Source organism: Rhinatrema bivittatum, chromosome 8 (genome assembly GCF_901001135.1).
Source record: "Rhinatrema bivittatum chromosome 8, aRhiBiv1.1, whole genome shotgun sequence".
Taxonomy (NCBI): domain Eukaryota; kingdom Metazoa; phylum Chordata; class Amphibia; order Gymnophiona; family Rhinatrematidae; genus Rhinatrema; species Rhinatrema bivittatum.
The window spans coordinates 78,082,078-78,109,326 of NC_042622.1; the positions used below are offsets into that span (position 1 = coordinate 78,082,078).

General features: G+C 44.8%; 1 protein-coding gene and 1 long non-coding RNA gene across 2 annotated transcripts in view; one reads left to right on the top strand and one right to left on the bottom strand.

Moving 5' to 3' along the window:
* The window catches only part of DNM1 (dynamin 1), a 111,432-nt gene that overhangs the window by 15,476 nt on the left and 68,707 nt on the right, over window positions 1-27,249 (bottom strand). The window contains 7 exon segments of the mRNA XM_029612867.1: window positions 4,667-4,882; window positions 10,021-10,262; window positions 11,263-11,433; window positions 11,763-11,774; window positions 12,464-12,575; window positions 13,582-13,691; window positions 17,092-17,205. Coding sequence (XP_029468727.1) covers window positions 4,667-4,882; window positions 10,021-10,262; window positions 11,263-11,433; window positions 11,763-11,774; window positions 12,464-12,575; window positions 13,582-13,691; window positions 17,092-17,205 — 977 coding nt within the window.
* On the top strand, window positions 16,822-19,635 carry LOC115097234. The gene is made up of 3 exons (XR_003858242.1): window positions 16,822-16,908; window positions 17,076-17,182; window positions 19,575-19,635. It is a non-coding gene; the product is annotated as an uncharacterized LOC115097234 (long non-coding RNA).

Consider the following 27,249-nt stretch of genomic DNA (forward strand, 5'->3'; position numbering starts at 1 on the left):
ACTTTGTACTCTGACGTGGTAAAAAAGAGGAGTATTGGGTGTGAACTAAACAGGGGTATTTTGTATGTTTATCTAGCCAAAAAGATGGAGTGCTAAGAAGGAAGACAACAGAGACTGTCCTGGAAAAGGAGTGATATCCTACAAATTGTTACTCTCTACGGCTCGAAGCTGGGATAGATCCTCAAAAGCGTGAAGAGAGAGAACTGAACAGACTGGATAGGTCAATTGGTCTTTATCTGCCATCATGTACTTTTACTATGTAGCTCCATTTACCACCCTCCTCTGTTGCTTATCACTCAACCATTTTCTAACCCAATCATCCAGCTTGGGGCCCACCCGTAGGCTACTCAGTTTATTTATGACGAGCCTCCTATGAGGAACAGTTCAAAAGATTTACTGAAATCCAAGTATAACATATCCAAGCACTGGCCCATTATTTAATTCTTTGATTAATCAAAGAAATTGATCAGATTTGTCTGACATAATATCCGTCTAGTAAAACCATGCCTTATCTTGTACCCTGCTGGATGCAAGCTACTCCCCTCTTCTAGGATGGCTTAGTGGCAGTGCTGTGCACCATCATTGAGAGGACCTGTGTTTGATTCCTAGGTGAGGTCTTCTATTCCCCCTATGGGCTGAGGATGTTATGAAGAAACATTAGGTTAGGGAGAAGGGAGGCCAGCCCTCATGCAATGGTTGTATCTGGTAGCTGGACTTAGGGTCTATGCTTGCAGGATTCTGGAAGGAGCCCTTGTCTGTAGCTGTCAGCAAAGGATCGTCACTGAAATGACTGGACTATGAGTTGGGAGAGGAATATAAAATGAGGAGAAAACCCCGACTAACTGCAAATGAAGGCTCACAGTGCCACAACCTAATAGAGACCAGTCCTGGCTGAGATGGAAGCCCAAAGGAGCAGGTGGAAATTGAGCAAAAGGAAAAAAAAAAAAAAAGATACTCCTTCATCCCTTCCTGTAGTAATAACTCATTCTGTTCCCTTTGATGAGTAAAAAGACTAGCCTGTATTTACCAACCTTTTAGCTATTTCCTGTTTTGGTTTTTTTTTTTGAAGAGGAACAACATCTGACAGTCTTCTCTTACAATTTCCTCTCAAAGCTCCCTCTCTGACAAGTGATTGAGCTGTTAGTGAAGGTGCTGGATCCTCCCCGAGCTCCCTTCATATCACAGAATGTACCCAGTCTGGCTCCCTGCCCGTCCACTTTCAGTTTTGCTACTTCTCTCTCTCTCTTCTGTAACTAAAGTGTGAGGGAGGGCGCTGAGTGCAAGCAGATGCTTCTGCTGGGCAGGGCATTCAGGCATTTGAAGCTCTGAAGTCTGAGCTTCATTAACTCCTCCGTATTATTGCTGCTTCCTCATTTGTTCAATCAGCAACACATGCCAACTCTGTATTGGATACTTCACCAATGTTAACTAATCTGATGCTTATATCAAATATATGCAAATAAAGAATGAATATTCAGTATGAGTATCTGAAAAGAAGTGCTGAGTGTTCTCAAGGGCTCGGTGTAAAAATCAAAGCTCAAGCCTAGAGGACTGCCTGAAATACTGATAGAAGAGAGGTCTTACTCTTCAGAAGGCTTACAGGGCAACTTCCACATGCTATCCAGAAAGTACCAAGAGGCCAAAGGATGTGTTTGTGTACACCAAAAACCACTTTGGTGAAATCAGCCTCTGACTTACCCTTCTCAGGTCACAAATGGTCACAATTAGAGCTCAAGTAACCTCAGCACAGGGCTAGCTCCTCAGAGAGGTCAGAAAGCATACTCGGCAACATTTCCCAAGTCACTGTTTGCTAAGGAAAGCTTTTAAGAAAGCAGATAATGTTTACCAGGCTCATCCTGCCTGCCACAATCCCTACCTACTGCCACAGCCCAGAGCCTCCTTGATCTCCAAATGTTGCCTGTTTTCCTACTATCAAGTGTTCTCTGTGCTTATCCTAGATACACCTGTATTGTTATTTTTGTTTCCATGCATCCAACACCCTTTAGTTAAAATCAGTTTTATACCACTTTTCCAGGCCACAGACTGTCCAAAGCAGTGAGTAAGCCAAGCAAAGTTGATGCATAAATGTCAACATAAAAACAAATAAATACTAAGACAAAATGAACAAATGTAATTAAATAGTAAAAATTAATAAAATATCCATCATAAAAAAAAAAGGAGTCAATATCAGAGTATCCACACTCAAAACATAAACTCCCAACCTAACCACCAAAAGAGCCATACAAAAAACTGCGGAAATACGTTCCATCTGTAACCAGAAAAATTCCTTTCCCTAATGATCCCAGAATCTTCCACAAGATAACACTTAGTAATAACAGGAACTTCAAAGCCAGCTAGCAATCCATAAATCCAGACGTCCACCCTCTATATATCTTCCCACACCCTCTTATATCTCGGGATTCTCAAGGATCTAGAAAGAATATTTTCTTATGTTACAAACCTTTCAAAATAACACTACTGCACACATACATATGCATGAAAGGACCAGGAGAAAAATGTACATAGTCTCCCAAAGCCCCTCAAACCATCCTAATCCAGTGAAGGAGACCGGTGGCAGCTGGGTTCTCTCTTATTCTCTAAGAACCTTTCTACATCAGTACAATTATACAGCCTCGTTTTAGAAATACTGTTTAAAGGCTCCCATTGTAAAGCCTCCAGTCGTTGAAAGTTGTTTTGCTGTTGTTACCTAGAGGTGCAAATAAGCTTTACATAATTCACCTTACCTCAGGATTAGTATTAATGTTTTGAGCAATTTGTGATGGACCACAGCACCGGGTAAACACTTAAGCAGAGTCTTATGAAGGAAGTAGATTACTGAGGCTGCAGTATGGATTTTCTTCCAGAAGCAAAAATGTTGCCTTTGACTGATAGCCTCAGAGAGGAGGCCTGACCAACGGTCTCTGGGGGAAGGAAGGGGATTGAGAGGAGCCCCGATGGACAGCCTCTGGGGAAGGGAGAGGAGGGGAGGGAGGAGGAGAAGAACCCTGGCCTCTGAGGGGAGAAATGTAGAGAAACCCTGATGGACAGTTTCAGTGAGGAAATAGTTGTAGAGGAGGCCTAATCAATTACTTTTGGGAGAAAAAGGAGAGAGCGAGGAGCTCTGACCAGCCTGTGGTTGAGTGGGGGGGTGAATGAGGACCCCCAACAGGAGGCCTGGCCGGCACTGCTAGAGTTCAGACTGTAAATATGAGACAGAGCATTAACAATGATATGCAAAGTGCTGTCCATTGCTAAGATCTCATACTAAGCTGATCTCTCACCGGGGTGATGTCCTACCAGCAGGTTTCTTTTAGCCAGGAAGGAATCATTTCCTCAGTTTTGAGGCAGAGAGAGGTAAATATTTAGGGTCACAGAACAGTTAGTGCATAAGGGATTGAACGTTCATCCTAGAACTTCTGCAGAGTTCTAGCCTGAGCAGCAGTATTTCCTCCTGATAGAAGAGGACTTGCTCCTGAAGTGCTGGAATCACGGAGCCTCGCCTCGCCATTCCAGTCTTACTGTAGCACTAAGCTGGCACCTCATTCAGTCATCCTTTTCTGTGTTCTGACAGAAAACTCTCTTGTTAAGAGTTGCAGCTCGTCTTCCCACAGTATGGGCAGATGAACTTGGAATGAAGGGTCCTCCAAGAGTTTATCTGCTGGCTACAGATACTGAAAGTGGCTTCACACCTGCCCTTTTGTCCAAAGCGGCAAGAAAAAAAAATGGATAGCGTCTGCTTGCAAGGAAGGACTCTGTGCAACACTGAACCTAAACTGCTTCACTTGAGGTGCAGCTGCCTCTCTTATCTTTCCACTGGTTACTTTTACCCTCTCTGTCGTGTGTCTGCAGTGTCTGAAACAATGACGCTCCAGTGTCTGTTCTGTCAGAGGACACAGACCTGATCTTCAGCATCCACGCATGGGGGAGTAGCAAGCGGCAGTGTAAAAACGGTTTTACCCCTACTAAAAGCTGTACCTGCACATGTCAGGGGGTCCAAATGCTCCTTTCTAACCCCTGACCTGCAGGGTTATGTACTCAAGATCCTGCAGCTACACATACAGTATCAGGGGCCCTAATGTTTCTTTCCAACCCCTCGCTTGCAGGAATATGCACCAGAGATCATGTAAAATATGTCATTTAGAGTTTCCCGGTTCCTTGGGGCATCAGAGATGGCCTGAGCTAGTGCTGGTTTTAGTCCCAGGACATCTAGGAACTTTCAGTTCTGATTTTCCTAACATAAGCACAGCTACAGGTCCACAATGGGGTCTTAAAGCCAGGACCAGCTCGGTCTGTCTCTGATGACCTGTAGGCAGATGCTGAAACCTTGTGCACTCATGTAATGGCAGTCCTGTCTGCATGTCAGTGGTGCTGCTATTATTCCCTGTGCAGAAGCCACGGTATCCTCCCATTCCTCATATTTTGTAGCCTGTTGAAAACTAGGGGGTGGGGGGAGGGAGGGGGAATCCCTCTGATGTTACTGAGTTTCCAAAGACCTCTCCAGCACCATAAAATATCAGTGGATGGGTAAAAATAAGAAGTAGTAGCAGCATATAGCAAGGAAAAAGATCCCAAAGCAAATGCATTTCAGCTACAAATCTGCAGATTCTCACCTGTCTTTTTTTTTTTTACCTCCAAAAGGAAGTACGTCTGACACGGGGGGACTCACCTAGGGACACCAGGAGGTGCACGATTGGGTCGGGATGGAATCTGAGGTGGTGGTCCAAAAGGATCAGGGGAAGCCCCTGGCCTAGATGGCACCGGAGGGGCCCCCCCTAGAGTGGATCCTGCAGGAGGTGGTCCAGGTGCAGGGCCACGAGATCCAGGTCTGGCTGGTGGGATGGCAGGAGCTCTCCGCTGAGGTGTAGGACTGGATGTGGGAGACCTAGTGACAAAAAAAATAAATGATTGTTATCAGTAAATCGTGATCATTCCACGAACCATCACTGTCACAAGCAGAAAAATAGTTAATATAATTACATAGTAGGATTAGGCTGAACGAAGACCCAAGATCCATCAAGTCCAGCCTTCTTCTGGCTACTGAATAGTTCTCTACAGAGTAACTGAGGGGAAAGTGAAATAACTCTCCAGCAGTTCCTTTATAACCCAAATACAGCCATTGGCTTAGAAATGCTGTGTCAGCACTTTTCCCTGGCCTGTTGCTCTACTCTGAAATCCTTGGTTCAGTGTGCAGTAGCGGTCAAAAAAGAAAACAGAATGTTAGGAATTATTAGAAAAGGAATGGAGAATAAAACAGCAAATATTATAATGCCTCTGTATTGGTCCATGGTAAGGCTGCACCTAGAGTACTGTGTGTAGTTCTGGTCGCCACATCTCAAAAAAATATATAGTTGCACTGGGAAAGGTACAGAGAAGGGCGACCACAATGATAAAGGGAATGGAATGGCTCCCCTATGAGGAAAAGCTAAAAAGGTTAGGGCTGTTCAGCTTGGAGACAAGGCAGCTGAAGAGAGATATGATAAGAGGTATAAAATCGTGAGTGGAACAGAATGATTAAATGTAAATCAGTTATTTGCTTTTTAAAAAAATACAATGAAGTTAGCAAGTAGTACATTCAAAACAAATCAGAGAAAATTCCTTTTCACTCAATGCACAATTAAGCTCTGGAATTAATTGCTGAAGAATGTGGTTAAGGCAGTTAGCATTGCTGGGTTTAAAAAAAGATTTTGATTCACTAGCACCAGAGGATCTAGTCACTGTTTGGGATCGTGCCAGGTACTTGTGACCTGATTGGCCACTGTTGGAAACAGGATACTGGGCTTCATGGACCCTTGGTCTGACCCAGTATGGCATATCTTATGTTCTTATGATTTCTTCACCATCTCCATCTTATTTCCATGAAAACATATTTCCTGAGTCTATCCCCTTGGAGCTTCATATCATGCCTTTTAATTCCAAAACGTACTTTCCACTGAAAAAGGTTTGACTTGTTTGCATTACAAATACCATTTAAGTATTTCAAAGTTGGTATCATATCCCTCTGTCTCTCCTCTCATACCCCCAGGACTCTCTCTTGGTTGGTGCACTTTAGCTTCTCTCCCACCATCTCATACTTCTTTGGATTTCTACGCCCTAAATGCATGACTTTGCACTTTTTTTTGCATTAAATCTCAACTACTACGCACTTGACCACAGTAAGTGGAGGCTTCTGTCACAGCCATGTTGCAAGCCCATAAGGCAATGTTTAAACTGGAAAAAAAAAGTGTGCTGCCCAGGGACTGATTATGATGACAAATGAGAAATTGCTGTTTACCGAGGGAGAGACACTTGTAAGATTGTCTCCTACTGTGATGTAAGGACGGTGTCTGATTGTCTTGGAACTAGTAGTGGCAGCAGGAGACATGGCCGGTTCTTCCGTTACGCCAACTAGGCATCGCGTAGGACATAGGTACAGAAACCTCCCCACTATTAAGTCTTGGCAGCACAACAGAGAAGTTAATGGATGCTGGGTAGAAGTGGGGGGTGGCAACTAAGAGGATGCTGGCTGGGTGGGGAAGTTGTGGAGAGGGGTTGCTGAGTAAGTGAGGATGGAGGCAGAGAGAGGATTCTGGACCCTGCAAAAAGGGAGGGGCAGACAAATTGGGTGATGTTGCTGTGCTGAGCGGAGAGTGCAGGGAAGAAAGAGAGGAGAGATGTTGGTGATTGTGGACAGGGGGGGCAAAGGGAGGGGGGGTGCAGACTTGGCAGAGAATGAGAGGCGGATACCGAGGGAGGTGAGAGAAGAAGAGGATGCTGTGCCAGAATTGCAGATGTGTAAGAGAGAAGATGAAAACTGAAAGTTGACCTCAAGGTACCTAATCCACTTGCACTGGCCCTGGAAACTCAGATGGTTCTTTTCATCAGATCTCCTTGAATACCTTTACAAAAAATCTATTTGTTGAGAAACGGCCCCGCCTCACTTCAAAGTTTAAGAGTTTTTGAGTTGGTGGCTTCTTCAGGAAGACAATCTTCACATGGGCAAGCCTGATATGATGAGTTATTTAAGAGCAATTTCTCTGAGTTGTGTTAAATTTTGTCTGACTTGTGATTTGACTATAGTTCTAAGCACCCTTCTGACCCACCAGGCACTTTGTCCTCACCGCTGAGGCTAACTTTCTGGTTGCAGTGTGCTCCACAAGAAGTGGCAGCAAGTTGAAGAAGAGATTGGCAATGTTGCCTCCATATCTTCAGCTTTTTCAGGTCCAGATAGTGGTGAGAACTATTTCAGGTTTTAAAGGCAAAGAAACTGACAGAAAAGCAGCACTCTATGAATGTCAAGAACTCATTAAGGGGACAATTTTCACATTATCCACACTGGAGCAAAGACCTCTGCATACTTTTTACCCGTGGCAACTGCACCAGTTCTCAAAGTGAAAGTAGTTTATTTGTTATTTATTTATTTTAAATATTTGTGACCTGCTTTACCTTCAAAATTCTGAGTGGGTTACAATATCACAGTCAGGAAATCTTAAAACAAACATACAATAATAATCATTGCTGACACAGACATATGTGCTCCTGCTTTTAAACTTGCTGAGGATACAAAGCACGTGTGCTCATTGGTGCCTGCTTTTTTTTTTTTTTTGCAGGCAAATTTTGTTGGAAAAGTACACACAAAGATTTGAAAATGCCACCTAGGCATGTACTTTTCCTACACCCATCTAAACATCCTTCCTCCTTGGGCGCAACTCCTTTCAATGTGGCTGAAAGTTGAGGGACACCACATGTACTTTTAGCCGCACTGGGGAGGGCAACCTCAGAGAATGCGTTTCAAGAGTCAGTACGGCTGGCCTCAAGACAGTTTTCAAAAGGGATTTCCGCATGCGTAAATCAGCTGTCTGGAAGTTTCCCATGCTCGCAGTTCCATGAGGCGCTCACTTAAACTTACCTGCATTGTAGTTCTTGGGGGCAGCGTTAGGTCGGGAGGGGGCAGAAAACTAGACACATGGTTTTTGCCTGGAAAAAGTATCTGCAGAAAAAGTCAGGTGCAAATCTCTGCAGATACCTTTTCCTTTGAAAATTGCCAGAATAAACGCACGCGCATAATTTCCCTTTGAAACCTGGCACAAGGAACGCGAGTAAAAAGAACTGGCGGTTGTTGCAGCAAAGCGGGCATTCTGAATATTGCCCCCTTCTCTTTCTAGGTGTCTCAGATGTTGTACTACAGAGGCACAAAGATCACTTCAGGAACAGCCCCCCCCCCCCCCCGAGTTTGTAGGGCTGTGACAATGGTGTTTGCAGAGACGGCAGAAGGTTCTGCGTAACAAAGGTTGCAAAGCTGTACCTTGGCGTTGACTGCATGCTTCTGCTAAACGCTGCAGAGCTGATGAGCAGGCACATCATTCAGACAGAAAGTCATCCAGGCCGTGCCATTTCCACCCCCAATAAGTTCAGCTTTGGCCCAGGCTGGCAGGGAGAACGAAATATAATGGGAATTTTGACTTACCCTTGGCCAGCGTCTCCACAACAGTCTGAACCATCCCACCTAGGGCATGTTATTTAGGAAAGTATTCCGTTTAATGTTCCGGATGGTTTGGACGATATTATTTTGTGTGCTTGTATTCTATACTGCTTTCTCTTGCTTTTGCTTGTCAAGCTATGGATGTTCTCGACTGGAGAGCAGCAGCAGAGCTGGACACTGGTCAGGTTATTTCCTGGGCTCTTATGCTGCTAACATTGGTCTCATCCTGCAGAGACAGGATGCGTCCAGACTGGTGCAGAGAACTAGGAATGGACCTCTGTAAGCCAAAACTACCATGCTGGTTGCTGCTGTCTAGCCAAACTTTGTGCACTCCTATGCAGTATACCAGCTCATAGATGATCCTATGGCTGTCGCCCCATTGCTGGGCAGCGGGAAGACTTGACGCCTCTCGAGCTTCCATAAATTAAGGGAAGGTGAAACTTCCTATAGAGAAAGAAAGTGTTTGATAGGAAGTTTTATGCTCTATGATGTGATTTGACTAGTTCTGATGTAAATTAATGTTTAATTTCTGTGGATTTTAATGTATTTATATCACCTCTGAGGGGTGGGCTACAAATAAAGATTTTGATTGATTGAAAAATGACAGTTCTGAGGAAACACGAGAAAATCTCTCTTTACTGAGATAGTGGATGACTGCAATAACCTTCCAATGCAGGAGGTGGAAACCAGAACTGTGGCAGAGATAGAGATAATGGTAGGAACTGGGTTGGGAAGATGCAGTATTGCAAACAACCCACCCTTCACTCCCGTTGACAGCAAAGGCAAGGGGATGAGGAGAAAAATGAAATCAGAGCAAGGAAGCATGACCAAGCACCACTGTAGATCATGGGATAGCCAGGTGGGCACCAGCAGGCTGCTACAACTCGGAAATCGGCCGGGCCAAAGCCAACAAGTTGGTGGTAGCCAGGCAGGTAGAGGGGCAGATAATATTCAAGCAACAACCTCACTAGTTTTGGTAGCTGTTTACATTATTTTTATTTTTTGATTATTATTGCTACCTATATAGCTTTGTGTTGCTCGGTTCCCAGTTTCATGTTCTTAGGTTCCCTTCCCTCACCGCCAGAGATATGTACTATAATTCACATCTTTCTTTGTAATCTACCTTGTACCTTTCCTAGGAAAAGGTGAAATATCAAAATGGAAATAAATCTAAATATATATATATATATATTACAAAGTTTGGTGGTTCAAGTGGGTGAGGGGATGTTGGATTAGGTGTGTGAATTGAGTATATGTATAGAGAACCAGTGAAGAGGAAAACAAAGAAACAATATCATACAAGCAATCAACCTTCTACGGCTCTCAACTGAGATATATTCTTAGTGTGAGCCAGGAAGACTGGAGAGACCAATTGGTCTACTCTGATATTCTGCGAATCCCATCGCTGGATGGCAGAAGAGCCATCACTGGAAGCAAGATGATCCTGCTTCCTTCCTGTATCCCATTGCTGGGCAGCAGGAGACGTCTCCTTCAGCAGAAAGATTTGCATAGCTTTCCCTGTGCGCCTCCCCTCTTTAGGGTGGGTACCCAGTGTGTTTTACCTGCGTCCGGATTGCAAGTTCTGCACTTGCAGCCATGAGTCGTCCACGGGTGGAGGCATGGGAGTGCTGATTGTAGTGGTGTTGATATCACCAATGATGTTTAACGCCTCCTTCAAGGCATGGTACATACGCAGCATCTCATCCCGCCGCTGAGCCTGCTCTGCTGACTCTTCCATCAATGTATTCTGGTCTCCACATGAGTATAAATTTGCCAGCAGCTCAGAGTGGATAAAATCCTTTGTCTGTGGAATGAGGAGGTCAAATCATTCAAGTGTATTCCTTTCATCTCCACTACTGTGACTGCTCCTTCCACCTCTCACTCTGAGTGACAAGGAAGTGGGGTATTTACAGAAGAGAGGACTATTTTATGAGATGGTGTTCTCTTCTCTCAATTCCTTATTTACGGGCCGATTCAGTAAAGTCCGCGGGAGAGCGGACGAATGCCCGCTCTCCCGGCGCACGCACAGGTCACTTGCCTGTGCGCGCGATGCAGTATTTAAATTAGGTCCGGCGATAGAAACGAGCAAAAGGAGGCGCTAGGGACACTAGAGCGTCCCTAGCGCCTCCTTTTAGCCCGGAGCGGCGGCTGTCAGCGGGTTTGACAGCCGACACTCAATTTTGCTGTCGTCGGTTCTCGAGCCCGCTGACAGCCACGGGCTCAGAAACTGGACGCCGACAAAATTGAGCGTCCGGTTTTTGGCTTGACAGCCGCCGGCCCATTTTAAATTTTTTTACTCTTTGGGACCTCCGACTTAATATCGCCATGATATTAAGTTGGAGGGTGCACAGAAAAGCAGTGTTTACTGCTTTTCTGTGCACTTTCCCGGTGCCTTTGGGTAGGCGCTAATTTCTTAAAGTAAAATGTGCGGCTTGGCTGCACATTTTACTTACTGTATCGCGCTGGCATACCTAATAGGGCCATCAACATGCATTTGCATGTTGATGGCCCTATTAGGTGCTGCGGGTTGGACGCGTGTTTTCCTCCCCTTACTGAATAAGGGGTAAGGGAAAACGCGCATCCAAGGGCAGGTTAACAGTGCGCTCCGACGGCCTGCTAGGGATTTAACTCAAGAGTTACCCTTTACTCAGCATAATTTCCACACTAATGACACCTTCTCATATGGTGGGAAATGGCAGGCACCGCAGTGAGTGGAAGAGGAGGGTGGCAGGGAGCTGGAGGTCACCAGGTGATAGGAAGGAGAGGGATGGGGGGGGGGGAGGGTGTGTGCTCAGCATACATACATTGTTTATCATCAGGTGCATGATGGTTTTCGGCATGAGGTCTCGGATCGTTTTGTTGACGATTCCCATGTAGGAGTCCACAAGGTTGCGGATGGTTTCCACTTGTCTTTCCAGCTGAGGGTCCATGGAGTGCATAAAGCTGTCTGTGCCATTCTCTTCAGAATCACCTGTCTGGAAACAGAAACGAAAGCACAGCAAGCACAATGGGCAGCGCTGAGAAAAAGATGCCCCAAATGCTTGGCTCGGATGGGTGGAGATTGCTCCCCCGCCATCCCTGGCACGTGGGATGATAAGAGTTCACGCTCGGATGATACAATCACGACAACAAAAAGACTGAATTCAACTGCAGGGGAGAAAATGTCAAACAGTGCTGAGAAATAAAAGTCAGCTATGACCACCGAACTCATCCCGCTATGAATAAGAAATGATTCCTCCCAAAGAGAGGTGCCCGGAAAGGCAGAGCGAGAGCATGCAGGGGAGCTGTGGGGCTTGTCACTTACTTTGTCTTTCTCCTATGGGGTCAGTACCGGCAGCACAAAGAAACAACACGTGACAAAAGAAAAAAAAAAAGAGTTCAGCAAATCAAAAAGAACCAGTAACTTACAAAAACAGTGTGTGAAGGAATATTTTTACTGAGTAAATAAAACAGAACAGCTGTATGGTAACACATCACAACTGTATACTTGACTAGGCAAGCATGTAACATCCCAGCGATGTGACAGTACAGTGAACAGGTGGGTTATTTTCCCGCTGCTCGCAAAATATTTCCTCCTCTCCCCAGTGGCATTACTCCCCAGAACGAGGGTGGAGCTGGGCTGGCTGCAGGGAAAGTGACCGAGTACCTGCTCAGGTATTATGCAACCATAGGAGTGGCAGCTTTCTGACCCTGGGGTGTTGTTGTCAGAAGCGCAAGCTCCAAGACTGATCCTCAACACATTCATGAAACATGAGGCAGCCAAAAGACCGCAAAGCTGCCTCTGACCAGGGCAAACTCTCTGCAGCCTCCATGTGCAAAGTGTTCCCTGAAATACTCACAAAGTTACAGCACTTGGCTTCCTGCAGGGAAGAGCGAACCGCTGACTGCATGAGAGCTCCAGAGAAGACGGACAGAAAATTCTACATCCCCCACCATTCGGACCCAGGCGGCAGCAGCAGCATCTGATGCCATCCATTAACTGAAGGGATTCGCATACTGACTTACCCCAACTCGCTCTGGGTACACCCCAGCGCGCAGAAAGGATGCCTTCCAGCTATCCACTTCCTCTTGGGTCTCACAGGCCAATTCCAGCTGCCGATAATCTTTGTAAACATTTCTGACAAACAAATTAGAAACAAAATGACACTCAGGCCAAGAAACCAGGCAGGAAGCACAACGTTCCTTCCTAAGGAACAGAAAAAGACGCATGCCACTCCGTCCCAAGAAAGTTCTAGGTTAATGATTTGTAGCTCGTTTTTCAATCTCGTTTGCTCTTTGGTCTCTGTGCTAAAGTTTGGGTTTCTTTTAAGTTCTAGAAGGCATTATTTAAGACAAATTGCTTTTCTGCCAGGGCCAACTTCAATAATGATTTCTCAGTTCAATAGTATAAAATGACCTTTAACCTGAATCCAGGAGAGTAATGTCTGCTAATCCATTCTGAGTTTATACCTTCCAGCAACCAACTGTATGCTTGGCTTGGTGTTCTGGGGTTCTCCTGGCCTGCAGGCCCCACTCTTCCATTGTGTTGATCAGGGAAGAAGACTGCATAGGATGAAACCTGATTCTTAATAACTGAAGCGATCATTTGTGGAAGGGAATAATTTCTCAAGATGCTCTATAGCCCAGCTTTGTGTGGAGCATTTGTGGTCACATAGAAAGCAAGAGAGTGACAGTGTTTACAAATGTGCTTATGACTGGCTATACCTGGAGTGGCCAACCTTGGTCCTCGAGAGCCACAAACAAGCCAGATTTTCAGGATATCCACAATGAATATGCATGAGATAGATCTGCATGCACTGTCTCCATTGCATGCAAATCTATCTCATACATATTTGTTCTTGATACCCTGAAAACCTGGCCTGTTTGTAGCTCTCGAGGACCTACGCTGGCCACCCTTGGGCTACACACAAAGGCAATGATGCTGCACTGGGGCGTAATGACCTGTATTATAAGGACATCTTTCTTGTTTTCCAGTGCAAGAATGAGAGATTCTTCTTCTAAACAGGATTTTTCCAAGTACTGTTGGAAAGACTTTATCTTCCTCTTCATCCCCAGTGATGTTCATGGATCAAATATCGGGAGACCCAAAATGCAGAGAGTGTTCCTGACTGAAAGCAACAAACCTTTGCTCAGTGTTGAAGAGGGCAAAGATGTGTTTACTGGACATGAAACCCTTCTCTATGTCCCGCAGCTTCAGATTGTCCAGCGGTAGCATATATTTCTTCTCCTTCTCCTGAAAGACAGCAGGTACAGCAGTCACTCACAGCTCCAAGGCAATCAGAAGTGTCCCAAGTCTGATCTTCACTCCCCATACTTCTTTCTTAACTCAGGCAGCTACTTGGTGGCAAGGTTGTATTGGCAGAATGTAATCTGCTATTAGAATTTCTTTTTAATTTATGGACTAGGAAAACCAGATCTGGATAAATACCCAGAGGCATGGGGAGAGAAAAAGTGCCTTTCCCAAGGTTACATAGCATCAGGGCAGAAAGAAAACAACCTCATGGCCCAGGAGTTTAATTAGGGCTGGCGTGTCCCAATAGGCAAACTAGGAGGTCATCTAGGGCGTCAGCCATTAGAGGGGCGGCAAAGAGAAGCCATGTAGGGCCGCGAATGGAGCCCATCCCACTCATGGTGAGAGAGCAGCACCCATCCTGCTCGCAGCCAAGAAATGCAGACCCTCAGCGGGCCACAAGCAGCACCCATCCTGCTCACAGCCGAGAGAAGAAGTGACTCAGTAGGCCGAAAGTAGTGCCCATCCTGCTCACGGCCAAGAGAAGCAGAGTCTCAGCGGGCCACAAGTTGTCCCTCTATTTGTGTGTGTGTGGGTGTGAGTGAGAGGGATTTTGTGTATATGAGAGAGCAATGGTGTTAATGAGAGAGAGGGAGGGAGCCTGTGTAAGGGTGCGCGCGCGTGTGTGTGTGTGTGAGACAAGGAACCTAAGTGTGTGTAAGAGAGGGGACCTGTCTGAGGTCAGGGCCGGAGCTGGGGCTTGGACTGGGGGGGGGGGGGGGGGGGGGAGGTGCAAGGCAGAAGGTTTGCCTAGGGCGCCTAATACCCTTGCACCCTGAATGCTGTAATTACTAATCACTCCTCTTGTATCTGGGCACAGCCAGTGTATGTGTTATACTAGGCTGAGAGCCGGTGAGAACACCTTACTTTGAGTCCCAGGGGTGAGGGAGGGAGGGGAGACTTGGGGTTGGGGCTTATACTAGCAGAAGTCCCAGTGCTCTCAGCGCCACCCAACAGTACACCTTAGGGCCCATTGCTTTTCCCAGGGAGTCTTCTCTCTGAATATCAAATTTAGTCTCCTGCTAGTGATCTTTAGGTATCACATAAAGCCTCCTTTTATTTTGTACCAAGGACAGAAAACTAGAGTGAGGCAGAAGATCAGATAGCTTGAGAAACAGCATGAATCATTATGTGACAATGGAGCAGCAGACATGGGCACCATTCCTCAGCTGCAACGTTTCCTCTGAGGTCTGACACCCTACCCTGTAACCTTATCCATAAGCTGTCTCGCTGCCATGAAGCTTACAACCTTCTCTGGGTCTACTTGGTCTCTAGTTGAGAGAAGGAAGCAAGGTGAAAGGAAAGTAAGTGACTGAGGGAGGGAACTGTCAGTAGCTGGAAATTAGCTGGGAGACTGCTGAGAGTACAGGCTGTGCTGGGCTAAGCACCCATGCCTGCAGTAAATCAGGGAACAATAGTAGAGACACAGAATAAGGGACACAGGAATGCAAAAAGCCAGAAGTCTGTAGATATTTTCTGCTGATGGTGGAAAGGGAATACTTGCAAGTCACGGAAGCCCTGTGCCCTGCTGCTGACAGCTGAAATTTGTGGGATCCACTGAAAGCCATTCAAGCAGGGCTTAATCTTAAGCCACCTCTTTAATATCAGACTGAGGACATTAATAGGAATCAGAGTTCAGAAACTCCACCTTGTCTGCCCAGTGCTCAGGCTGCCTCTTCAAAACTTCACCTTGTACACCGGTTAGAATGAGGAGAGACATGGAATCTCCTTCCCTCGCCACTCCCCGTGCTGGAACATGGCCCCTCTTCCCCCAGCACCGGCTCCACTACCCCCTCCACACTGCGACATATACAGCCATGGTACATGCTGATTTTTAAATGTTGCTATGAACTTAATTGCAGTTTGCTTCTTTTTATTTATACTTTATGTATGCTTGTTTTTCACTGTATTTGTAAAAAGAGCTCTAATCACCATTTCCTCATGCTTTCCTGGCTGCCAGCATTCAGTATGCAGTAAATTAATACAATTGGGGAATAGCGAAATAGAAGCATAATGTCATGGAAGATAATAACCGCAAGATGCCACCTCATCTTCAGCTTTGCCCTCACTTCCTCTGCTTATTCCAGGTCTTGAATTCTGCTACTGCTTTTGTTTCCACCACCTTCATCAGGAGGCTGTTCCATGTATTCACCACCCTTTCTGTGAAGATATATTTTCTAATATTACTGCTGAAGCTACCTCCTCCAGCTTCAAAGCATGATCTTTTGTTTTAGGCATTGAAAAATGCTTCTTGTGCATTCATTATCCCTTTGAATGCATTTGAATGTCTCTTTCGTATCCACTCTGTCCCAGGCTCCACCCCCATCTCCTCTCTGCACTCTCTTTCCTAGATCCCCACCCCACATACACCACTCTTCATCACCTCTCTGTATCCTTTAGTCCCAGGCCTCCCCATCACCTTGCTGCATCCTAGCAGATTGCAGATTTAAAACAAATGCAGAAAATATTTTTTTACTGAATACATAATTAAACTCTATTTCATTGCCAGAGGATGCGGTGAAAGATGTTAGCGTAGCTTGGTTTAAAATGGATTTATAAAAGTTTCTGTAAGAAAAGTCCATAAAAAAAATTATTGCCCAGGTAAACTCGGAGAAAGCCATAGTTTATCCCTGGCAGTGAGTAGCAAGAAATGGATCTTCTCTTTGGAACCTGCCAGCTGTTTCCTAAAGATCAAGGTTGGCCATAGTCAGGATGCTGGACTTGATGGAGCCTTGGTCTAACCCGGCATGGCGCTTCTTATGTTATCCTCCAGGCCAACCCCCCATCCCATCTCCATTCTGCACTTCCTATTTCAGCCCCAGCTTCCCCTCCCTACCTCCCCTCTGCATCCTCCCTACACTATGTCTCAGCAATTCCTCCCCATCTCTCTACATCATCTTTATCTTAGCACACCATCTCCTCTATGCAACCCTACCTTTTCCTCACCCCCCTCACCCAACCCAGTCTCTCAGTCCCTGTGCTGCCAAGCCCTCTCCTGGAGGTGGAAACAGTAGCAAGGTGGAGGGAAAATAACCCCCACCCAAGTTTATTCATATAATGTCATGTTTTCCTCTTTCCTTCCAAAGAGGAAAGAATTACAGTTTGGGTCATCTCTGGAATGCAGCTGGGAATGATCTAGGCTGGATACCACTCTACACAGGTGAGCACAAAACCAAACTATCAGAAGTACCAGGACAGGTATAGGATGTGTGAGAGAAGAGCCTGAACTGTGAATGCAGTGGGGTTGGCCAGGGAGACAGGACCTTTGGAAGATACAATGTATGCATGGAGCCTAAAGATAATGTTTTCTCCCTTCCTCCCACCCAGAACTGGAGCTTCTTACCTCATCATCCTTGTACCAGGAAAGGTTCTCAGCAGTCAGGACAAACCAATACTCCTTGGCCCCGCCCTTCATGATTCCAATGTTGTTGATGGTAAGCCAGCCCTTCCGGATTACCTGAAGGAAAGTAAAAGAACCTTTTACCATGAGTTTCCAAAAAAATCACAACTCACTCCAGAAACCTATGTTCCAGAGCAACTTTCTGCAAGTCCCTTCACCAGTCTGAGGTATTAGCATGGAGAGGTGGAGTCAGTAAAACGTTAGAAGCAAAGAACGCTAGCACCCCGAGTCCCAAACACACACAAAAAGGAAGATGACTCATAGCCACACACTGGGGGAAAGGGGAACAGCCTTACACCTAACATCACACACAAAGTGTGGGAGGGGGCTGCAGGCTCCTACCTGCCACATTCAGTGCTGGCTTTTGGGTAGGGCGAACTGGGTGGTCGAGCAGGAATGCTATAAGACAAGGGGTGCCGCCACGCAGGGGCACCACTCCTGCTGCTACTGAGCTACTCAGAGGCAACGCTGCCATGAGAAGGTAAGTGCCGCTCCCCAGTGCCAGTGTCATGCTCCTTTCTTCAGGCACATGCACAGAAGAAATTCAGCATCATATTGGAATCTGCAGACCAAGAGGAGGAGCAGGCCGCATCGAGTTGGCCCACGTGACAGAAAGGGGAGGAGTCATGCCGCATCTGTCCACACGGGCAGGTGAAGCTGTTGGCATCACATAGGCTGATATGCCAAAAGGAATGGTGTCCTGCCACTGAACTGAGGGGAATGCTGGAGAAGGAGAAGGGAGAAGAGTGAGAGTGAGCGTGTGTGTGCACGCGCAGCTGAAATGTTCCACAGGCTGGTGGTGTTAGACTTGAGGCATGAGGTGGGAGAGTGCTGGGGAGGGGGGAGGGAGGAGTGAGAGAGAGAGAGAGAGAGTGTGTGTGTGTGTGTCTGTGTGTGTGTGTGTCAGGGAGGGGAGAGAAAGTCATTCCCGCTCACCCTATGCCAATCTGAGAGGGCAGAGAAAGCTTTCATGCCTCTCTCCTCCCTCACTAATCCATGACAAGAACCAGGAGGGGATGGCCCCAACAACAATTTTCAGCCATGGGACTATTTGCCCTAGAGTTGACCCTGGCCACATTGAAATCTGGGGAGATCTATGCAATACTTTAGATGAAGTATCCCAAAACACTCGTTTACAGACCTGAATAAGCGTTGCCTGAAAGAATAAACAAAGCAGAGAGCAGCACACAACAGAAAAAGACAAACAAAAATCCCTGGTTAGCAGAAGCAGGAAATGCCAGAGGAGAGCTGGGGGAGAGGCAGGCAAGGGCTGAAGGATTCTGTCCTCAAACAGGAGCCCCGGGCGGCCTTCACTGCACATGGAGGGCGTGGCGTGTGGATCTGTCTGTGCTGCTTATGTGCTACATACAGCCCCATGATACTGCCCTTCCAATCGTGACCTTTTTTTTCCCTTTTACAAGTTTAACCTCTCATCCACATGTCTGGCACAGTTTACCCTCTATAGAGCTGTTAATCATGCAGGTGTGCTTTGTTAAACCATCGTACTGTGGAATATCAATCTTATAATCAATCTGGTTAGCTCCTGCAATGACTCTGCCAGTGGTTCCCCTCACACACTCCGATGTGCATAAGGTCCAAAGAGAAGGCGTCATACACTGCAGAATGCATAAGTGATCTTCACCTCTCTAGCACCGTGTGGCCACTATAGACCTTCCACCCTTAGAAGCACAGGCAGATCTGAAGAGAGAAGGAGATTATTCAACTCGGGGGTGCAGAGGACCTTCTTTTATCCTCAAAATGAGGGCAAGTTTCAAAAGCCATTCATCTGGGTTGAAGGGAAACTTCTCCCCCTTCCCCCCATATGCTGACGCTTAACAGATTTGCCTTACTGGGTGAATTTCTTATTCAAAAAAAGCAGGTAATGAACCAAATAAAGAAAGGTTACATTTATCTGTGCAGAGGACTATTTTCCTCCTTAATTTTTGTGGGTCAAACAAACAGTGATTTACCTGCAGAAACGAGCTTTTTAAATATTTGCCTGCCCAATATGCAGGAAAAGCCGCCCAAGCAGGGCCTGCATATGCATCCTCCTGCCTGCAGTGTGATGGGAGCATTCCCGGGGTGGGGCTGGGAGGAGGCTGCACTCTCACACACGGATATTTTGCATTTTCAAAGTACGCACAGAAGGTTTCCTGGAAAATCTCTGCAAACACACTAGCAGGTGTAGACACGTGCGAGCAGTGTTTCTGAGGTGATTTTTAAAGGGGAAAAGTACGCTTCTGCTTTCCCTTTGAAAACCGATGTAAAGTGTGCAGGGGAAAAAAGAACCCACAGACTTTACACCAGGTTTGCTCTTTTCCTAAATGGTTACATTTTATTAAACGTGTGTATTATATATTCTGTCTGTCACTACCTACCTTGTTGGTTTTATGTTTTTATCTTCGTTCAGTGTTATCCCTTTGCAGCCACAAGACTTTCCTTGGCCACCACCAGATGCAAAGTATTGTGGGGAAAGATGAAATCCCCCATGCCAGACTTCTTCTGTCGGCCTATCTCAGCCCTTCCCTCAGCCCTGTCCATTGTATTCCAAGGGTGAGGGCCCAGGGCTATTTTTTAGAGGACGATTTCTACCGGTAAACACCCAGTTACCTGCAGAAATCCATTTGAAACTTCCTACCTAAAGGTATTAATGGTGTTCTCACAGACACAGGTTTTAATGCTCCTAAAAAAAAAACGTTCAAACGTTTTAAGAGGTTTTGCCAGACTTTGCACAGACTTGTAAAACCGGTTGTCTAGCACCTTCAAGAACGATTCCCCCTCATCTGTTTGTTATCATCGCTCACTGACGTCCCTCACAGGTGCAGTGGAAGTGGCCCTATCCCTAGATGCACCATTACAGTTCACACACAGAGCCTGTGGCACAGCCCTCTACTCACCAGGATCTCATCCTGCACAGGGGACCATAGCAACAGCAGCAGAGCAGAGAGGAGAGGAGAGGAGCACAAGAGAGGAAAGATCATTACTAAGCAAAGCAGGAGCTGATACTCACAAATTCCCAGGGAATTGGAGCCGGGAAATCATCAAAATCCCCCTCCCCTCCCTCCACAAAAAAAAAAGAAAGAAATCCCCTATGGCAAAAGCACAAATGCATCACTCTGGACCCAGGTCATTTTCAGAGGCGAGCCCCAGGCATGGAGCTGTGCTGTGGTGGAAAACCTATGACCATCACTGACTCTGGACCACACCTAATAATGTCTGAGCAGCCACCACCATCCTACAGTGAAAAATGCTTCCATCCCTCTTCCCCGAGGGACCGCATTAGCTCCCTGAGTGATACTTCTGGTACGATTTCGAAAGCTCTCCTCTGGGCTGCCTCTATTCCATTTATTGCCCTTTGGAGTATTGGCCTACAGAACTGAACACAATACTCCAGATGAGGTCTCGCCAATGATTTGCAGAGAGGCAATATCACTTTGTATTTTTTCGCCTGGTTATACTTCTCCCCATGCGTTCTAGAATTCCTCTCACTCGCCCCGCTGTCTTGAGATGATCAGACTTGATCAGCTCTAGATCTCTCTCCTGTTTGCTGCTCATCAGTTCCCCCACCCCCATTACATGTTGCACTCCTGGGGTTCCTGCATTCCAAGTACATGAATATTATATTTTCTCACTAAATCTCTGCAACAATCGAACTAAACAGGTGCACTGAAAAAAAAATGCAGAAACAGTATTTAATGTGACACTCACAAATAAAACCTTCAACAAAAGTTAAGAATCTGACACATGGATTAAATTCTAATTTTTACATGATTTTTTTATGTGTCTGGTTATTTCATATTTCTTCATATACTGGGTAGGCAAGCTGTGCTGGAACACACTGACACCGGTCTAACTGCTGGGCACTTTGAACTTTGTGGCACTCATAGCCTTACTGGAACTGCCAGCCCTACATGTTTCAAACCAGAAAATAGCCGGAGTGTGCCAAGTGATTAGATGGGTGTCAGTGGGCCCAGATTAACTACACAAGCCTGTGGCATCCAGCTCTGAAAAATGAATGTTTAACAGAATCGGAGATGTGTGAGCCTATATCATATTTAGTTTTTAGAAGCTACACTAGGTCACTCTTTCCAGAATATCTATACTAATGCAGATCTACATATCATATACAAAAAGACAAACCTTTCCTAAGAACCCTTTTGCAATCTCACAAATTCAGATTACTTTATCAGCACAACAATTTTACATGTGTTGCCAAAGTAATATACAGAATAATTAAAATAAAAGAGTATGAAAAGGGGGGGAAAAACCCCCTCACATGTGAAAACAATGAATACCAGCAACTCTGATCCCTCTGGCATCCTACTGCTTTCCATCAGCTCAATTTACCACCTCCCTCTGTTATCCATCACTCAATCAGTTCCTTAGATTTACCACCTTAAGACCCCTTCCCAAGGCCGCTGAGCTTGTTAATGAGTCTCCTGTGTGGAACAAGAAGTCGATCAGATTTGTTTGACATGAAACCATGCTGCCTCAGATCATGCAATTTGTTGAATTCAAGATGCTCCACTATCTTTTCCTTTAGCAGTGGTTCCTCACCATCGAGGTCAACCTGGCAGCCTCTCTCTTGCTCCCACTTTAGTAAACCCACTCCTGTCTCCAAGCTCAGTGAAGGCCCGCCCTTGCAGCTGCTGCATGAGCAGAGCATTCAAACTCCCCAGGAGTTCCCCATGGGGGATGGGAAGAGGGGAGGGGGGGGGGAAGAGTTTCTTGAAGGCGAGCAGAGGATGCAGGAGCAAAAGCAAGCTGCAGTGAATGCATTGCTGAAACATATTTTTCTAGTGTTAAAAAAGTTCTTACTGGCTTTACATATTCCCCTGAAGGTCTGTTGAGTTTTCTGGGTGTGGCCCAGCAGACAATTCACTGCATGACGTTACAAGAGGTCTCTGCTACCACACTTCAAATGTGACCAATCAAGTCATTCCATCAGTTCTTTGTATCAAACAATTATAGAATTAAGCTGGCAGATTATTACACAAATATAAAAGCATTGTGGATATTGGCAGATAAGAACGTTCTGCTTACCCAGTTTAGTCAGTTGGCCTTTTCCCTGCAGTACTCTAACTCTGGTCATCATTCTTCCATGCCCTTACCACTGCCTTCTGTGATAAAGATCTCCCAGCGATCAGCCACAGAGGTGACAGCCAGCAGGAGGCTGCTCCACATCCTTTCTGCCCTTAGCTGAGAAGTGTAGCCAAGCTATCCCGCTGCCCGGGCTAGGTGACCCAGCACTTCCCTTCAGTTATTACTAACAGGCCAATCTAATAAAGCAGTGCGGAAAACGAGCGCTCAGTGTTGAGCGCCCACTTTCCTAACGCATGCCCAGCCACCTCTCCTGGGCGCCCGATCGAATGTTTAAATGAGGGGTCGCGCTGCCAAGGAGGCTCTAGGGAGAAATCTGCGCCCCTAGCACATCCTTGGCAGTGGGCACCCAGGAGAGGTCGGCTGTCAGCGGGTTAGGAAAAATGGATGCTCAATTTTACGAGCGTCTGTTTTCCTAACCTTTGCACAGCCACAGGTTAGCAAAATGGGCTAACCCGTGGCTGGCACACATTTTATTTATTTTTTAACTTTCTGTCCTTTTTGTTCCTCTGACATAATTTTGCCACGATATTAAGTCGGAGGAAGTACAGAAAAGCAGTATTTTCTGCTTTTCTGTACATTTTTTTGGGCTGCTCAGAAATTAACACATGCTCTGGGCAGGTGTTAATTTCTGAGGGTAAAAATGTGCAGGTCAGGCACACATTTTTTTTTTTTTTTGGATTGAGGGAGAATAGCTAATAGCCTCATCAACATGCATTTGCATGTGATGAGCGCTATTTAGTTTCGCGGGAGGTTGGACGCACATTTTGGACGTGCTAATCCCCTTAAGGTATAAGGGGTTGTGGACGCATGTCCAAAACCTGCATCCGACCACAGGTTAAACAGTGCACTCGGCTGAGCACCCCGTATTGGATCAGCCTGTAAGAATGATTCAAAGCCATTACTTCTCCTACTACTACTTATCACTTCTATAGCGCTACTAGACATATGCAGTCTATACGCTATAACATACAGTATAAGTGACTGTAAACTCTACCAAGCAAGGACTATCTAATCAAGACAAACATAAAGGGCAAAAGAGACTTTGGGAATTTCATTTATTAAGAAAATGCTTGAAATGAATAAGGCTATAAGCAGGATAATCAGGGGTTAAGATTTAAAAGGTGGGTTTTCAGACTGTATTTAAATAAGGCTAGGGAGGGAGCATGGCACACTAACTCAGGAAGTCTATCAGGTGAAAAGCATGGAGTCAGGAGTTGGCAGTAGAGGAGAAGGGCATAGATACGAGTAACTTGCCTGACGAGTGGAGTTTGCAAGGAGGTGTGTAAAGAGACAAGAGAAGAAAAGTTGTGATGATCTACAGAGTGAAGGCTTTTTGTAGGTAAGAAGAGCTTGAACTGGTTAGGAAGCCAATGTAGTGACTTGATAAGAGGGTTTATATGTGTGTAGCAACTTTAATGAATTTTGAGTAGAGAGGAGAGATATAGTTCACTTAGTTATTTATTTTTATTTATTTAAAAGTGTTTATATACTGCTTTTACAACACACAGTCAAAACAGTTCACAACTGTTAATATACATAATACAATGACATAAAAATGACACACTATAAAAAGGGATAAGAGGATTGCAGTCATGGTCTAGAGCCTTAAGAGTCTGGTGGTGTAGACGTGTGTGTGAAATTATGTTATAGAGTGCTGGAGGTAAACAAGGAGACCTAATGAGTAATGGAGCGTGATCTAAAGGTTAGAGAAAATAGATATGTCTTTAGGTTCTTTTTAAATTCCTTGTGTGATGTTATCTGCCTTAAGTGTTCTGGGATGGAGTTCCTGAGTGAAGGACCAGCAACTGAGAAAGCACGTCTTCTGGTGATGTTGAGCTTAGCAAGACGAACAGTAGGAATTTCTAAGAGGTTTTTATGTAAAGAGCGTAGCTGCCTGCTGGGTTGGTAAATGCGGAGTAATGTTTAAAGCCAGGTAAAGGAATCATTATGTATTAAGTTGTGTATGAAGGAAAGAACTTTATTTTGTATTCTGTAGTGAACAGGAAGCCAATGTAATGAATGTAAGATTGGAGTAATATGGTCTTTCCAAGAAACACCAGTTAAGATACATGCTGCAGTATTTTGAATGAGTTGTAGAGGGCGAAAAGCATTATAATGGTGACCAAGGTAAAGAGCATTACAATCGTCTATGCCTGTGAAGATGAGGGACTATAACACTGTACGAAAGTTGTCAGCAAATAATAGGGGGCAAAGATGTTTTAGCATGTGGAGTTTAAAAAAAAGAGTTTCTAACAGTGGTAGAGATGAGGTGAGACATGGAGAGACTTGAGTCTAAAATTACCCCAAGGTTTCATGCTTTAGAGACTATGGGAATGGATAAGTTGTCTAAAGACAGATGGGAAGGAGGGCTAGAAGCAGAATGGGGAATAATGGAAAGATGGAGAATTTCTGTTTTGGATGTGTTCAGTTTGAGGTAGTTATGAGATAGCCAAGTATTAATAGTTTTAATATATAGACATACAGTTGAGAGTATAGTGGACCAGGTTGAAGAGCAGGGTATGAAAAATTGGATATCGTCAGCATAAATCTTAAATTGAATATTGAGGTTGTTGAGTAGATGGCATAGCGGTATTAAGTAGATGTTAAACAAAATGGCAGAGAGGGAGGACCCTTGAGGGACAACGGAGGAAGGGGTGTACCAATGTGAAGATTGGGAACCAATATTGATCTGATGAGGACAGTTGGATAAGTAAGAACAGAACCAGTTTAAAACTGTATCTGCCAAGCCAATGGAATGTAACTGAGAGAAGAGAATTTGGTGGTCTAATGTATCATAGGCAGCTGAAATATCTAGTAACACTAGAATGTAATCAGTGTTGGCATCAAAACCTCTAATTAAGGTGTGTTAATGGTGGTAACCTCTGACTATTAACTCAATGAATACCAGCTCCAAAAAGAGTTATAAAAGTAGAAGTTTTATTGATGGGGGAAAGGCATGATTTCCCCGGGGTAGAAGTGAATACAAAGCAAACGGTGTATAATTCAGAATCTGCCCAAAGATCTGACGTGCATGTTCAACAATATAAGGGATTCCATTAGCCAATCACAGATGTCTGCAAAAGCCAACCCATTTACCTTATAGCCAATTAACAAATTTTAGCATGTGTGCATGCTCTTACTATGGGCAGGAGCCTCTTGTTATCAGTAGCAGAGAATAAGACAAAGTTAACTTTAGTTTTCTCAGGAATGATGTCATCTGTGCTGGCTGATTCTCTAGTAAGTTTAGTTATCATAGTGCTTCATAGTGCTAGTGACATGTGTGCAGGATATATGCAATTCACTATTATTACAGGTGTCACAGGTTTCTGTGCTGTGGCCTTTATGAAATCCATGTTGATTTGGATGGAGAAAAGCGTTTTCAGATAAATAGTCGATAAGCTGATGTACGACCACAGATTCAAGTATTTTCACGTGAAGTAAGGGATGCAATTGGATGTAGGTTACCAAGGTTTGAAATGTTCTTGTTTTTTTTCTTTGGAATTGGGCAGATGGCTGTTTGCTTAAGCGTATCTAGGAATATAGCAGAGTCAAGAAATTGATTTACAAGTTGGCATAGGAAAGGGCTTGCAAGGTCACCTAGAGCTTTTAAAAGTTGACAAGGACAAGGATTAAATGGAGAGAATGAGATTTATGTTTTGTGCAATATACGGGAAATAGTTGAGGCATCTACATGGGAGAAAACAGACCAATTGCAGACGGGTGGAGGAGAAATAGATTTAGGATTGGGAAGTTGCTGGAAACTATTTGTGATTTTGGAGATTTTGTCTTGAAAATGATTTGCTATACGGTTACAAAAAGCATCATCAACTTCAGAATGAGAGATTTGAGGGATAGTCATTAAAGTCTTTACAATGTTAAATAGGACAGAAGGATTTACATTGGCAGCAATTATGCTGTGAGAGTAAAATGTTTTTTTGGCAATGTCTATTTCTTTTTTATATTTTCTTAAACAGCAGAAGAAAGAATTTTTAGCAGAAGCTGTACGATGTTTTCGCCAGTAACATTCTTGGCGTCTAAGTATAGACTTTAAGGTTCAAAGAGAGACATAATACCAGGGGGCAGTTGGTTTAGGTTTTAGAGTACAGGGAATTAGAGGAGCTATGGAGTCAAGAGTAGGGTTGATTGCATTATTTCACATGGATACAGTGCTTTGTTTACATCGGATTTAATCATTAAAGGCATGTTGGGTAGAAAGGCTTCAACAAATGTTTTTCCTTATTGGTATTGGAATTGGGAGTGTGACCTTTTGTGTTACTGGAGAGATGGATAAGTGCGTAATCAGACCAAGGTATAAGGGTATATAGAAAGTGCAGTTGGGGGTAGAAAGATAAAACAAGGGTTACAGAACAAGAGTGCGGCCTAACTTGAGTTGTTCCTAGCCAAGGCCACTCATGGCATCTAGAAAAAAGAATGCAGAAGGATAAGAGTGAGAAAAGTCTAGATGAAAGTCTCCAGCAATAATGAAGCTGTGGTGAAGAGCATGTTGCAATAGGCTAAGCAGGAGGTGATGAGAGTGTGGATAAGGCTTCTGGTAGTGTGTTCAGACAAGAAGGGATGGATTTTGGTGATGTTGTAGAGAAAGAAACAACATTTTAGCAATGTTTTGGATATGTGAAGAGAAGGAGAGAGAAGAGTCGAAGATGACCTTGTTATAGGCTGAGGGAACTGGATTATAGTAATATCCACAGAAATAAAGAAAGGGGGAAGAAGGGAAGTGGGCTTGGGGGGAAACTGATGAGCTCTTTATTGGCAATGTTGAGTTTAAGATGGTGGTGGCACATCCAGTCAGCAATGTCAAACAGGTGAGATTTGGGACTGGATTCCCAATGAAATTTCTGGTGTAGAGAGATAAATCTTAGAATCATCAGCATAAAGATGGTATTAAATGCCATTAATGGAGACTAGAACACTAAGGGAATTAGCATACAGAGAGAAGAGGACCCAAGACAGAGCCATGAGGCACATCAATTGATACTT